This window comes from Oryctolagus cuniculus, chromosome 4 (assembly GCF_051225735.1).
Source record: "Oryctolagus cuniculus isolate XC-2025 breed Fujian yellow rabbit chromosome 4, ASM5122573v1, whole genome shotgun sequence".
Taxonomy (NCBI): domain Eukaryota; kingdom Metazoa; phylum Chordata; class Mammalia; order Lagomorpha; family Leporidae; genus Oryctolagus; species Oryctolagus cuniculus.
Window position 1 is genome coordinate 100,695,487 of NC_142870.1, and position 16,001 is coordinate 100,711,487.

Below are 16,001 nucleotides of genomic sequence, written 5' to 3' on the forward strand. Positions count from 1 at the left end.
CCTGCACCCATGTGGGAGACCCGAAAGAAGCTCCTGGCTCCTGGCTTTGGTCTGGCTCAGCTCCAGCCATTGCTGGCCATTTGGGGGGTGAACCAGTGGATGGAAGACCTCCCTCCCTGTAACTCTGCTTCTCAAATAAATAAATAAAAAAATCTTTAAAAAAATTGTACTCATTTTTTTTTTTTTTTTGGACAGGCAGAGTGGATAGTGAGAGAGAGACAGAGAGAAAGGTCTTCCTTTTGCCGTTGGTTCACCCTCCAATGGCCGCCACAGCTGGCGCGCTGCGGCCGGCGCACCGCGCTGATCCGAACCCAGGAGCCAGGTGCTTCTCCTGGTCTCCCATGGGGTGCAGGACCCAAGCACTTGGGTCATCCTCCACTGCACTCCCTGGCCACAGCAGAGAGCTGGCCTGGAAGAGGGGCAACCGGGACAGAATCCGGCGCCCCGACCGGGACTAGAACCCGGTGTGCCGGCGCCACTAGGTGGAGGATTAGCCTAGTGAGCCACGGCGCCAGCCTAAAAAATTGTACTCACTTTTAAGGGAGACTTCATTTAGAGAGTTCCTGGCATAGTTGGAAAAATATTTTTAGATTGAGCCTGTATGAACTTATAATGCCATTAACTACATTTACTTTAAGAATATGTGGATTTTAAATTTGAACTCAGAAATACAAATTACAGTGATGACTGATCAGGCCGTCATTCACCTAGTGAGTGTTGTGAGTATCTGACTCTTCTGTCTCTTGCTTTGGCAGGTCCTTACTTCAATCCTCGTTCTCGGCAGAGAATCCCGCGAGATCTAGCCATGTGTGTTACTCCAAGTGGCCAGTTTTACTGCTCAATGTGCAACGTTGGGGCTGGCGAGGAGATGGAATTCCGGCAGCATTTGGAGAGCAAGCAGCATAAAAGCAAGGTGTCTGAACAGCGGTACAGGAACGAGATGGAGAATCTGGGATATGTATAGTGATTGCCGTATTCCAGTAGAGCAGCTTGTCCTGCCTGTTGTTTGCCTTCTGTCAACCTGCCCTGCTTTGTGGTCTTTTGATATGAGTACATTCTTCTGCTTAATGTTAACACATGTAACCTGCAGTGGTACCATGAGATGTCAAAACTGGGGGTAGGAGGAAAAAATATGCTTCTTAGGTCCTAATGCTTTCTCAGGTCAATTATGTTGAGCTGCTTAGCATGTGACCTACCTACTCCATCAGAAATAACTGTTTCTCTCAGCCAAGTTCTGGTTGACTAGTAGTCTGGCCATTTAGAGCTGTGACTATTGGAAAATTTCATCATCTATTGCAGTTCTAATTTTAGATTCTGTTAAACCAAGACTTATGTTGAGTTCTTACTTTAGATCACAGTAAAAATAGGAAAGCAGAGATTTGAGTTTCCCCAGGTTTCATTGGAAAATCACCTTGATGCATTGTCAGTAAGATCACTATTATAAATTCTGTGAGGGTCTTTCCCAGGTCATATTTTCCCAGTGTCTACCGCCTCCCCATCATTAAAATGCAGGTTTTTTTGAACTCTGACATTTTAGATATATTTGTGTACTCCAGACAGCCTACGTTCATCCCCAACTATGGATTTCCCACATGTAATTGCCACTACCTTCCCTCTTCTTTTTACCCCCGTCATTGCATTAACATGTCTAATAAACTTATATTCATGCCCCAGCTGTGCTGTGGGATTTCCAAGCCCCACTTTTGAATAGTATCTAGAGAGTTAAAGCTTGATATTATTTGTAAGATTTTTTGTTCAGCTGATTTTTAGGAAATGTGAATATGTATTAGGTTTTTCATTTTAGAGTTGTGAATTCATTGATAGTAGCATGCACTTATTTGAAAGTCTCAATGGTAAGTTCAGATCTCTTGACATTTGCTTTTGGCAGACTTTTTAGATAATCTGATCCTTATAGTTTACTTATATTCCTTTCTATCCTGCCATTTAGTTGGCTGACCTGAAAAATGCTACTATTTGCTATTTCATAGAGAGGAAGTTTTTTAAAAAGTTAATCTAGTTTCAGTTACATTATTTCCAGTAGAAGAATATGTGGACTTTGGTTTTCATCTTTATATGGCTTCCTTGAAGAGACTAAAAGTATGTTATAGATGACTTTGGTATCTGCTCATTATAAATTTTTGTTTTTCAAATGAGAAGCCATTGTGTATATCTGGATTATAATGAAATATTCTATAAACTTCCATTAATCACATTTAATCTATTTACTATAGTTTATGTTACATGGATAAGAATGGTGCTCATTCATGCTTCTTCTGAAAGGCCACAATCAACTGGAAGTTTATACTGAGCATCTTTTTCATGATGATCAATTAACATTTGATTGCTTATGTTACTTATTAAAAGTAAAATTTCTGTTTCTCCTTGAAAATGTTATAGACAAGTAGATGGAGAGAAGGAAAATTATAATCACCATTCATTTTCTATATTATTTTGGAACAATGTTTGAACAGCTTAGGCCCATAATTAAAAATCAGATTTGTGATTACCATTTAGTACAGTATTAAGTTATTTTCTTCTGTGGGAGTGGTGGTTTATTAAAAAGTAGAATTATTCAGTAATTTCTTCCAGAAATAAGAATGAAATAGTGTGTGGTTGAGTTTTTAGTTAGACACGTGATTCTTAGTATGATAATCCTTTTTGAAGTAATAAAGTTCACTTTGTTAGTTTAGGATGATGTAGGGCTTATCTTATTGGCCAGTAGGTTACTCATTTTGCTGCTAAGTATAATTTTTTGGTAGATTTTAATATAGTGCTGGCCACTTTGTCCTATGATTACTTAAAAAATCTCATTTTTCTCTTTGTGTCTATATACACACAGCCATATTCATCCCAGCCCCATACATAGGTGTTTTTATGTCATACCATAAGGAGAACTTCATTGACTCCTTATTTCAGATAGCAATGAAGAAAAATGAATATGAATTTACATTTTATAAAGCTGGCACTCATCCACTTTCAGTTTTTCCTAAGGAAACAAAATGAAAGGAAGCGATTTTCCCCTTCTCCTCACTTAACAACTTGGATGAAAAACGGTGGACTTAAGGGCCTGATGTTTTTGCAGGCCTTGTGAATTCAGGTTTCCAGTTTCCCAGTGCCCTTAATAGATGTTATGAATACATAAGAGCATTTTCTTTGAAAGAAAGAAGTTAGATTTATAGTGTTATTTCTTACTTGCTCTATTTCTTTGCACTAAAAAAAGAGCTATGTGTTTGTTTTATATGACACTTTAGTACCATATTGCCTACAAGAACTCAGTTTGTTCCTTAATTTCCGAACTCCAGGACCTTGTTAAGTACTTCCATGGTCATTGCTAGAGGTTATATACACATCTTAAAAAAAAAAAAAATCCCACACCTCTAGTCTTGGGCTTGTTACCTTGCAAGATTCTCCTGTGTTTCATAGGTGAAACGGAGGTTGTCATCTGTGCCTGGTACAGGTTCTCACACTCACACATCCCACGTAGACAGTGTTGTTCCCTGTCTTGGAAGGTGGTTGTTGCTCCTGAATCAGTGATATGTGATCTTCGTTGGTTTCAAATTTTGTGAAGTCCAGTCTTGCTCTGTACCGTGCTTTAGGACTTGCACCCTGTGCTCCCCCGGGGATCCTGTTCCTGTCTTTTTGTATACTGTATCCAAGGGTATCTGAGGCCTAACAATGAAAAGCCTTCAGTCAGAAACAGTAGATTACAGTCATCATCCCTAAGAACTCATGGTGTCAGTCTCTTTTCTCTGTGAATATCTTTGTGTAAGTTGTCATTAAAAATCAGTGTTGGAAGATAACAATTAGAAACTCTTCTAAGGTATTGTGGACAAGAAGTTGTAAAGGAAAAATTTCACATTCCAATTAAATGATTGGATTCCATTTGCCTTCAAAGTGTTTTTTTCTTTAAAAAAAAGTTAAGTGACAGAATTGAATGTGACCTGTAATCCCTTTGACTCCATACTGAAGAGAAATGCTTTGTTAGTCTGACTTTGTGTCTCATGCCCTGCAACTTGTAAATAAGTGCATGTGTGTATTGCATTTGTCTGCTTGTCTCTTATTGTACTGAATTCTGGAAGGTGAATAATTTTTCTGTGCTATTCATTTTGAAAAACTTCCCCCTACCCAACTCTTCCTAAACCATTTAGGATTTTTGAAACCCTGAGGTTGAATGAAGAATCATGGCTGAGATCATCCTATGTCTGATTTTAAAGACTAACAGGAAGGAAAAGATCCTCTATTTGATTTTGCAAAGCTGTTATAAGAACTGTATGCTTTTGCCTATAGCTGTCTACCTACAGTTTGAACAAGGATATAAGGAAATACACACACACACACACACACACACACACATACACATATACACATACAGTGGTGCTTTAAAAAGTTGGGAAAATAGAATCAGGAAATAAGTTTATTTTAATGCTAACAATTTTGAAATCTATACGTATGTGGAATTTTCAAAAAGTCCATGGAAAATGTGTATTATGGAAGAATTATGCATGGATTTAAAAAATATTTTGCACCAAAATAAGCCTACCTTTTAATTCATTTCCACTGACTGACTGAAGTCCCTTTGTATGTATACATTTGGCTAAGTCTTCCTTTGTAGAGAGATTCTAAGGATTAGCTGTGGGATTTATGATTCTTCACTCCTGAGTTGGCTGAGATTGTAAACAATGAGTTTGAGGACTGCCCAGTGATTTGTGTAAAATGAGTCTTGTTTGTGTCAAAGGAGACGTGGAAGTGTTTGATATAACATTTCCTGCAGAAATGGTAGATTTGGAATCTCACCTGTTTTGTTTCCTCAGTGTCAGAATTCAGACTGGAAGTACTCTCTGGAGAGCTGGTGAGCTGTAGAATCGGGATGATAGAGCTTCTTTAGACATAAGACAACGTTCTAGCAGTATAAGCAAAATATTAATTGAACAAAGCAAAGCGTTTTTGAATAGATGTTTTAAAGAATTCTACCTTCCCAACTGTTTCTTACCAGCCCAAATCATTGTTGAGGAGTTTCATAGATAAGAAAATCTTTTTTAGTATTATTATTTTTGGCGGGGGAACCCCTATCGTCATAAGCTACTACTATCCAGATACCTGAATGGACAATTAGCTATGTAAATAACTTCTCATAGGAGATTTCTACTGATAGCTGCTTCATTTTTTTCTTCCCTTTATGAAAGGGAGGATCATTAGTAAACTCCCTTTCTGGGTAGCTACCAAAAAGAGTACTGGCTTATGGTCCTATGTGACCTTGTCTCCGTTAAGCCCAGAATATGAGTGCCTTTAGCAAGCATTAGCATTTCACAGAGAGAAGAGATGACAGAATTATTGCCATTAATCACAACTCATAAAACAGGCACTTGGAATAGCAAAGGTCTGTGTGAATTCTTCTCTTTTCTTTCTTAATGCAATCTTAATTTAATATCAAGAAAACCTATTACCATTATTGGTCAGGAACCATATTCCCAGAAAACAAATTCAGTTGTTCCAGACTGGCAAGAGTCATAGGTCATTTTGCACCTCGATCTGTGTAACATTTGTACTTAGTGAATGGTGGTGTGGTGGGTTGGGAGAACTTGACAATTTGGGAAAATTATTTTTTCTGGTACTTTATTCCAACTTTTCTGCAGAGGGGAGAGAATTATATATTTGCAAATATGGTGTATGAAGAGGCTGTGAGGCAGAATAATTATTAATTGTGTTAGTTTGTCTTTACATTAAAAGAGGCATTTTCACCAGTCAGGCTTGAAGCCTTTTAAAACAAAATTTTCCCTACTTTGGTTAATTGAAAATTCTGAGTTGCTGAGTACTTAGAGAATCTTTAAAACACTGCTTAATTATTTTTTGTAGAAATATTAATATTTTAATTTTATCAAAAAATTTGGCATTTATCAAAGTTGAAAAAATTTATAGAATATTCACTAGATTATGCTACCTTCAATATTTTATTGCACTTGTATTCCTACATATCTCTCCATCCCTCCATTCACCCATCAATCCATTTTTTTTTTAAACATTTCAATGTAAATTTCAGATAGGACATCTCACCTACCCCAAATTTTTAGTATAGATGTCATTAACTAGAGTTTACTGTTTATTTGAATATCCTTATCTTTTTGAAAGCAGTGTGTGAAGTTGATAACCTGAGCCAACTGATGGATTGTTTTTCTCCTGTGGACTTTAGTCTTCCAGTTTCTGTTCTGGTGTGTGCTTACTGTGAGGGAAGATTACTCCTTTCTAGAAGGAAGTGTTCTTGAGTTGGTCATTTAAAATGCTTAATCATCATTCATGTTAAAGTTTCATGGCAAGAATGTTTTCTTTACTCCTCTTCTGATGGTGTGTTTTTGCTGAACTATGCAGTTTCTTTGAAAACTGTCAGTTACTGGTTGGGGTGTATGAGCTCGTCTCACGCCACATGTCAGTCTTGCTGCTTTTCTGCCTGCCTGCCTTCTCCTTTCATTATGAGCTGCTCCACCGGAAGTGGAGGGGAGGAAAGGCTCCAACCCATGGTTTACACAGCTCCAGGAAAGTAGTTTAGAAAGTCGAAACTATTGGCTTATTTAAAGATATGATTTGAATTTCCCATGCTTCCTCTCATTATAATCAGCAGAATTAAAAATGATTGTACTGTACAATGAGTGATTGAAATTGTGAGCCTTATTAACTAACCATTTTTAGCTTTAGTAATATTTAGAACATTTTTTGATCTATGCCTTTGTTTTTAATGACCACTTTTTTGTGGGTAAAATCTGAAGAATTTAAGTGACTTATCCCAGATCAGGAAGATTCAATGTGGAAAATTGACTCACAACTGAAATGTAGATGTTCGCGACTCATATTCTTGTACTTGTTTGATAAAATTCATGGATTCCAAAGTAACAGAATACTTCCTTTGGGCCCTTGAAAAGAAATTTTGTGTATTTACTAATTAGACTTTTATTTTTAGACATTGCAAATTTCTTTGAGTTTAAAGATATTCTTATAGTTCTTAATTAAGTCCAGTGCAATTACTAAAAGTCTGACTGCACTGTTGAATACTAATAATGCAGGTTTTATCTGATTTCTGTTTGCATTTAAACGACTTTCATGATTCACTGATAATTCTGTGTAAGTCCATAAGTGAACCCCTCACTAGTGAAAATAACTATTCTATATCACTGATTATGAGTGTGTTCTCTACATGATATATTTTTTTAAGGAAAAGGAATTCCATGTGTCAGTGTGAGTGGTGTTATCCTAGAGCAAAGCACACATAAAGTAGTTTATTTCTGTTCTGCAAATCTGACATTTATGGGAACAAAGCTCTTTGGGAGTGTCTGGCTGTTGTTTTGCCTTCTTTTGGTATCTGAGTACCTTCCTGTGCTTTTGTAAATCAGCGTGTCACTCAGTATGTTCTGCGTTCGTTGGTGACCTCGTGGTCCCTTTGGCTGACTGTGATGACTTAGTGTGGGAGTGGTGTGTCTGCTTTGAGATGCCTTACTAGATATGTCACACTCTACTTTAAAGCATTCCATGTCTCTGCTAGGACAAAAAGTTGCCTCTCTTGGATGTATGCTGTAGATCCAGAAGCAAATCTGATTTTGCTTTCACTGCAAGCTTGCATTTAAATGCAGTTATTGTTTTAAGTTAGAGAATAAAATCCCGAAACATGAAGGGAGACTATAGAACCCTTCATTTAGTGGCATGGCAAACTTTTAAAACTGCTTTTGCTGTTTCACTAGAACCATATTTTTGGTAAAGGATATTTAAAAAAAACCCAACCCAAACTGTACGAAATTGGGTTGTTTCCTAAAATTTTCTCTAAATGTCATACAGGGATCTAGGACCTCTGTATGCTGTTGGAGCACAGTGCCAGTCACTACGTTGGAGATCTGTGTTTTGGGGCTATAATGACAGATGTATCATGGGATTAAAACCAATCAACTGTGAATTGTGAAACTGAAATTGCTACTTTGGCTTTATTTTCTTCAGCATATTGAATATAGAAACCTGAAAATTATTAAAATTTACACTGCTTATGTTGATGGCTTATTTTGGCTGTGTATCCTCACTTATGTACTGATTTCTGATAAAGGCTTGATGTTATTAAAACAGGCATTTTGTGTTCAATTTAATAAAACAGTTTCTGAGTCTTGTCTGAAAATAGTTTGGTTATGAGTTGGAGACCAAAGGAAGAAGGCAGTTGTCAGCACGGAGGCGCTGTTCTGTGCTGACTGTTGATGACCCGGGCTTCCTCATTCATCAGTTCCTATGTAGTCTTCCATGGGCTTTTTGAGCTCCTTCTGCTCTTGGGCTTGCAGTAGATTTGACCCAGCTGCTCACACTTTCCCCTCATCACTGGAGGTAGCCTGGGACTAATATTACTGATTCTTTTTGGTTTTTCAATATTTATGTTCCCTTCAAATTCTGAGAAAGGCTGGACCATAACCACAGCTGAAAATAAACACATTTTAAAAAGCAGATACCTCTTAATGTTTTGGGTGTTTGACATTTAAAATACCCTTGCAAATGTAATCAGTTTATACATGCAATATGTTGCTGAGATGTGGTCCTTTAAGTACATACGTCTGGTTCACTGTATGCAATATGCCACTGAATTTAAATGCTCCTTTTAAAAAGTAGATTATAGGCTGTAAAGATGACTGTTTCACTTTGTTTAATTGGCATGCAAGACACATACACTTTGTGTCGTGGGAAAAATTCTCGAGTCTGCAGAAAAATTATTTCTGAATGAAGAGAATAGATCACACTGAACTTGTGTGTTTTGAGATACTTAAGGCATCAGCATATTGTGTTGAATCATCTCCAAGAGATTTTGAGCTTCAAAGAAAGCCATGGCAATGGGCATCAAAAAAAAAAAAAAAAAAAAAAAAAAAAAAAGGCTTAGCCCACTGGAGATTTTCAGTTTTTCTTTAGGCATTTCTGAGGCTTATTCATTGGGTGACAAATCTATTCAAGATCAAGCACTTGGGCTTATCCTTTACAATGGCTTGTATCAAAAAGGCGAGCAATTCATCTCCCCCTTATAAATTGATCTAAGATTGCTAAGAGATCAAAAATAGATCTTTTTGTATGAATTTTAAAATTTTTTAAAGTCTGGGTTGAGGCTTAATTCAAATTTTATTTCTGTGGGTTATTCATAAACTATTGAGAACCTTGAAATGTGAATATTATTTAATAGTCATGTGATTATGACTTTTTACAAAAAAATCCCCTAAAATTACATCTCATAATTTTTATGTGCTTATATGTATGTCTATGATTATACATATATTGCACATACACACAAGGGGTGGGAGGAGAGAACGATTAGCTCCCTGTGTTAGGGAGTTATGGAAGTATGATTAATATGATTAAGTACCAGTAATGAAATATGTCCAAAGTAAGAAATCTGTCACTGGAAGAAATAATACCACCATAGGCGATCTATAACTTCTGCTTGACATTTTGGACTTCTTTTTAAGTATGCAATTAAAACTTTGAGTATTTGTTGGCTGGTGGCCCTCCCTCCAGACAGGAACAAGATGTCTTTCATTTTAGTCTCAATTTTTAATCGTTACTGATGCTAGAGTCGCTCACTCTGTTTTCCATATTCAGCCTGCTGGATTATGGACTTTGACCAAAGGTATCTAGTGCCATCTTGTGGACTCTCTGAATGTTGCAGCTAGCAGTTTTGGTTGGTACACTAGTTTTGAAGTGGAATCTCTGGGAATTATCGAGGAGGATATGAGTTTTTACTTGGTAAATAAAGCAAAATATCAAAGAGATGAATTTTAATCTGTAAGTAAAAAATGTCTCACATCTTTAAAAGATACTGCAGACTTTTATAGCTTAAACTGCTGAAGTGTGACAATGGGAAAAGTGGTGAATTGGGAAGCAGGACACAGGACAAGGGCACTTGGAAAAGTCCATGGAAAATGTGAATTATGAAAAGTGCAGGAATTTCAAAATTTAAAAATGAAACATTTTTAAAAAACTCTTAAACTTTTGTTCTAAAAAGATCTCAGTGGCAATGAAACACCAGCAACTGGTCAGTATTATAAAAAGGGAAAAAAGACAACAGGAATTCAGCTTTAATCCTTCTTTTGAAAATACAAAATTATACTGTCATACACTGCCAATTGTCATTTATCTGTATTTGAATTAATCCTTCTATGGATTACCCAAAGCAATTTTAAATAGGTTGATTTCTGCCTGACAAAGACATACATCTGGATGGTCTTTATCTTCAAGTAAAAGCACTCTCAAACAAAATTGAGCTTTTGAACAAGAAAATAAAATTGGAAAGATACATTTATGTTTAGGAAACAGTCGTGTAAAATACTGTTTTGTGTAACTGTTTTCCTTAATTTTGTGGATATTAAAAAAACCACATTGAAAATACAAGCTATTTGAAAGTTATAAACTGTACTAGTATATATACAGAGAAAAGACAGAACTAAAGTAGTTCTATTCCAAAACACAGGAAAGTTTCGAGGTAAATAATAATATTTAATACTTAAAAAGGTGTTTTTCTATTCTTAAAGTGCTAAAGTAACAAGTATTCAAGAAAAACTTCAAGCTTATCCACAAAATTTTGAATGATTTGAAGGACTGAAATATTTTTAATTGTAAGTACCATCATATGTGTATATGTATAGCTATGCAGTCACATGTGTGTGCATGCAAATGTATGATATTTTGTGATGCTTTCTAAATGTCCATTTTTATTTTACAAGATCTATTATCAATAATTCTCCTGTATGTGAACACCAAACACACAGATTAAAATAATGGTCAATGAAATCCCCAAATGGGATGTAAAGGATTAGAAGAATCTTTCATCAAAGAAGACTTAAAAGTTAAAAACAATTATACATGGGGCAAATGTTACTGAATACATAGAAATCATGCTAACAACAGTGAAAACCAAGGTACAAAATGTTAAAGTTTTCCCAAAGATAATTTATTTTCTGCTTTACAAAACTGGCATTACAAAAGGAGACATCTTTACAGCTTTTATTAAATATAGAAAAAGTCTATGCTGGGTAACTGGCCCCAGTTCTGTCATTTAAGATCTCTTTGGCAAGCCTCTTAATCTCAAAAATAAGTTCCCCAGAATTCCAGTTATTTCATTCATCCTTCTCTCAGAATTATGGATCATTCAGAAGAATGGACCTTTTTTTTTTTTAAAGATTTATTTATTTATTTGAAAGTCAGAGGTATATAGAGAGAGGAGAGGCAGAGAGAGAGAGGTCTTCCGTCTGATGGTTCACTCCCCAGATGGCCGCAACAGCCGGAGCTGTGCCGATCCAAAGCCAGGAGCCAGGAGCTTGTTCTGGGTCTCCCATGAAGGTGCAGAGGCCAAGGACTTGGGCCATCTTCTACTGCTTTCCCAGGCCATAGCAGAGAGCTGGATTGGAAGAGGAGCAGCCGGGACTAGAACTGGCACCCATATGGGATGCTGGCGCTTCAGGCCAGGGCGTTAACCCAGTGCGCCAAAGCGCCGGCCCCCAGAATGGACCTTTTTAAAAAATTAATTTTTGAATAGATAAGTCCTGAACTCACTACTGAATTCCACACTTCCCTGTCCTCTTGCCCTGAGCCAATCATAGTCATGATTTTCCTAGGCATTTCCCAGAGAGAGTTTATGCAATAACAATGAAGGCACTGAAGTCCACTGTGCACCTCCTGGTGTCTCTGGGAGAGCTGCCTGGGCAAGTGTCCCACATCAACCCGTGTGCATGTATCTCTTTCTTCGGGATTGGTATGAACTCTAAAATTTCATATATTTATATCACTTGAGATTTTAAATTGAAAACTATGGACAAAACACACAAGACACAAAATTTACTATTTTAACCATGCTTTCAGGGTACAGTTCCATGGCAGTGAGTGCATTCACTTCCTTGTGCAGTCATGGCTACCATCCAGCTCTAGAACTGTACTAATTTTTTTTTTTTTAAACCAAAACTCAGTACTCATTAAATAGTTACTCTTCTCTCCCCAAGTGGTAACCACTGTTCTATTTTTGGTCTTTATAGTTTTGACTATTCCAGGTATCTTTTTTTTTTTTTTTAAGATTTATTTATTTCTTTGAAAGTCAGAGTTACACACAGAGAAAAGGAAAGGCAGAGGAGGGCGGGGTGGGGAGAGGTCTTCCACTCCCCAACTGGCTGCAATGGCCAGAGCTACGTCGATCTGAAGCCAGGAGCCAGGAGCTTCCTCTGGGTCTCCCACCTGTAAGGGGCTGGAGAAAGCAAGTAGAGGGAACTTCTTTTTTCAGAATTTGTATTTACTCACTTTTATTTTATTTGAAAGGCAGAAAGAAAGGGAGAGAAATAGGGTGGGGGATGAGAGAGAGAGGGAGAGAGAATCTTCCATCTGCGGGTTCACTCTCCAAATGCCTACAACTGCCAGGGCTGGCCCAGGCTTAATCCAGGAGCCAGAACTTCACATGGGTATCAGGGATCCAAGCACTTGAGCCATCACCTGCTACCTGTCGCTCCCCCTCTTCGTGGAGGAACGACACAGGACCCTGCGCTGTTCTTTTGTCTGCTCGGCCCTCCCCGGGTTTGCTGCTGGTTCTTCCCGGGTTGGCTACCGACCCTTCCACCTCTGTGGAAGGGCGGTTCCCCCTAGCCACTTTCCCCACTTCCGCGGGGGAGCGGCACACCGCCGGCCGGCTCTCTCGGGGGCTGCACAGGTGTTCCTTCAGATAGATGTTCCCTGGTGCATGTTGTCTCTCTCCTCCTTTATAGTCCTCTTCCACCAATCCCAACTCTGCTACCCACACGCCGAGTACGCTGCTCTCCTCCAATCAGGAGTAGGTCCTACAGTTTATTGGTTGAACTGGAGGCAGCTGTGTAGAAGCTGTTTCTCCCTTCTCAGCGCCATATTGTGGGAGAGCAGATGCATAGAATAAGTCTTAATTCCAGTAACTTAGTCTAGTCCGAGTTGCTCCCAGTTGCTCCCCACACTACCTTGCAGAGTATGCATTAGTAGGAAGCTAAACAGGAAGAGGAGTAGCGAGGACTAGAACCAGGCACTCCAATATGGTATACAAGTGTCCCAAGCAGTGACTGAACCACTGAGCCAAACACCCTGCCCTGCCGCCCCACAGAGGGAACTTCTAATTCGCTAAATTGTTAAAACACTTAAGCAAACACCTTGCTTTATTTTAAGTACAATTAGTTCCTAGTCAATAGAGTTTAATTTACTTAATGCACACTTACAAGGCATTAATTATGTATCAAGTGATCTTCTAGTAAGCACTTGATTAATTTTATCTCACTTCATGTTTGTTGGAAAATTTCCTTTTCACTTAAGAAGACTTTGGAGCTTTGGATGAAACCGTGCAGTTTCCCAGCAAGGGAGCGGTTTCATTATTGCTAAGAAGGGGCACACGAAGGGAGGTGAGGGTCCCTTGCTTTGTGTTTGTTGAGACAGCGCAGGTCTCTGCTATCAGCATTTTCACAGGAAAGCTGCTCCACACTGCCCTGGATACGGCATGGGCTTTGCACTCACCAAGCAGGAAAAGAAGTCAGGACTTCATCCATTTAATAATTTGGGCTTTTGTGCCCAGAACTACAACCTCTTTATGGTCAAAACTGAGAAAATTCCTGATCGTGCGGCGGAGACTCTGGGCTAATCATTGATCTATGCCGTCATGCCACGTCGTGGATTGACTTGTTGTCCAACAGTGCACTTCAATCACAACTATTTCAAGGTACGTGTGTATGACCTGAAGGATCTTTCTCAGGTGGAGGGAATACTTTTTTTCCCTTATTTGAATTAATAAGTAATCACATAAGTAAACATACATACATTTCCCCTGTCAAATAGTCAATCACTTTTGAAGTGGGAAAAAGCTTCTTAAACTCCCCATTTCCCCAGTCCCATTTTGCCCTTCCCAGAGGTAACCAATGCTGTCAGCAGAATGTGTATCCTTGCAAGTCCGAGTCTTTCTAAATAGTTTTGTTGTTGTTTCATGGGAGAAGACCTTCTAAGTCTTCCAGTCTTAATTTCTGTTATAGTGTTTCTTATGTAGTGATATTTTCTTACCTCTCTCACACATTTGATAAATTTTCCATTGTTACTCTAGCTATGAATTTATTCACCCAGGTTACAGCTTAAAATCATGTTCTAAAAAGGATTCAAACAAATGACCAAAAGTGAAGGGTTCACTGTGGCATCTAAATTGTGCTTCCAAAGACAAGCAATGACACCTTTGTTCTGTGTCTCCTGCTTTAGGTGGCGAAACCTGGAAGGACAAGCCTTCCCTGAGGATGAGAAAAGTAGCTGATTTTTGCATTTGACTCCCTTCCCTCTGGTACCTTTCCTATTATTAGTGTTTTTTTTTTTTTTTTTTCGACAGGCAGAGTTAGACAGTGAGAGAGAGAGACAGAGAGAAAGGTCTTCCTTTTTCCATTGGTTTACCCCCCAATGGCCACTATGGCCAGTGTGTTGCAGCCAGCGCACTGCGCCGATCCAAAGCCAGGAGCCGGGTGCTTCCTCCTGGTCTCCCATGCAGGTGCAGGGCCCAAGGACCTGGGCCATCCTCCACTGCACTCCTGGGCCACAGCAGAGAGCTGGACTGGAAGAGGAGCAACTGGGACAGAATCCAGCGCCCCAACCGGGACTAGAACCTGGGGTGCTGGCGCTGCAGGTGGAGGATTACCCTAGTGAGCTGTGGCGCCGGCCACTATTATTAGTTTTTCAAAGATTTATTTGAAAAGCAGAGTTACAGAGTGAGTGCGAGGGACCGAGGGGCAGAAGGAGACAGAGAGCTCTTCCATCCACTGTTCACTCTCCAGATGGCCATGAGAGCTGGGGCAGGACAAGGCTGAAGCCAGAAGCCTGGAACTCCAGCTGGGTCTCCCATGTGGGTGCAGGGGCCCAAGCACTTGGGCCATCTTCTGTTGCCCTCCCAGGTGCATCAGTAGGGAGCTGGATTGGAAGTGGAGCAGGTGGGACTCAGCAGTTCAGTCTGCTGTGCCAGGATGCATGGCAGCAGCCATGAACACCTCAAGTCAGCCAGCTGGGTGAGGGGCTCATTTGCTGAGTCAGGTGCTCCCTTTCCTCTCTTCACCGCCTCCACCTATGCAGCAGGACTGACGGATTTTGTTTGTAGGCATCCTCCCTTAGAGCTGGCAGGGCCGTATCCAGGTGCTGGGTTTGTGCTGGCGGGAGAGGTGGTGTGCAGGTGGGCACTTTCAGATTGCTGCCGTCTCATGCCAGTGCCCAGTTCCTTGTCACACCTCTGGGGTACCGGGCCCTTCTTAGTGAACTGGGCAAAGGGCTAGCTCGGCTTCATGTTTCTTTGCGTGGGATCGCATGGAAACTGGGAATAAAACCAGGGAATTCATCTTTGGGATCAAGGACATTGCAGTCCCTCCTAGTTGGGAATGTGCTGGCTTGTGCTGGATTTCAAGAGAGATTTGTGTGTGACCTCCATGTAGTCCTGTGGCAGTTGGTTGCCACCTCAGAATTCATGGACTGATACACTGGGAGTAAGCACAAAGCCTTTGAAGGTGGGACTACTGGGGCCCAGTGTTGTGGAGCAGTAGATTAAGCTCCTGCTTGTGATGCAGGCGTTTTATATCGGAGCGCTGGTTAGGGTCCCGGCTGCTGTTTCTGATCCAGCTGTCTGCTAATGAGCGTGGGAAAGCAGTGCATGATGGCCCAATTACCTGGGCCCCTGCCACCTAGGTGGGAGACCTTGATGGATTTCCTGGCTTATCGCTTTGGTCTGGTTCAGCTTCAGCCAATGAAGCCGTTGGAGAGTGAACCAGTGGATAGAAGATCTCTCTCTTGCTCGCTTGCTCTCTCTCTGTCTCTCCCTCTCCCCTCCTCCTCTCTTTTTGTCAGTCTACCTTTCAAATAAATAAAAAAGTTTTAAAGAGGATTATTTCCCAACTTTGGTCACAGCACTCGTTTGCTTCAAAACTTCCAGTGGTTCCCCATTGCCTGACATTTAAATTCTATTGTTACAGAATTAAATCAAAACCTGCTTAAAG

At 39.7% G+C, this 16,001-nt stretch overlaps 1 protein-coding gene across 5 annotated transcripts in view; it reads left to right on the top strand.

The window, feature by feature from the left end:
• ZMAT3 (zinc finger matrin-type 3) overlaps window positions 1-8,146 on the top strand; it is a 40,471-nt gene extending 32,325 nt beyond the window's left edge. For all 5 annotated transcript variants that reach the window (XR_016233225.1, XR_016233226.1, XM_008266533.5 and 2 more), the window contains exon 6: window positions 756-8,146. Coding sequence is in view for 3 of the 5 variants with exons in the window: in XM_008266533.5 (XP_008264755.1) it covers window positions 756-964 (209 nt within the window). In the remaining 2 variants the exon portion in view is untranslated. The remainder of the gene's footprint in view (window positions 1-755) is intronic.
• The last annotated feature ends 7,855 nt before the right edge of the window (window positions 8,147-16,001 follow it).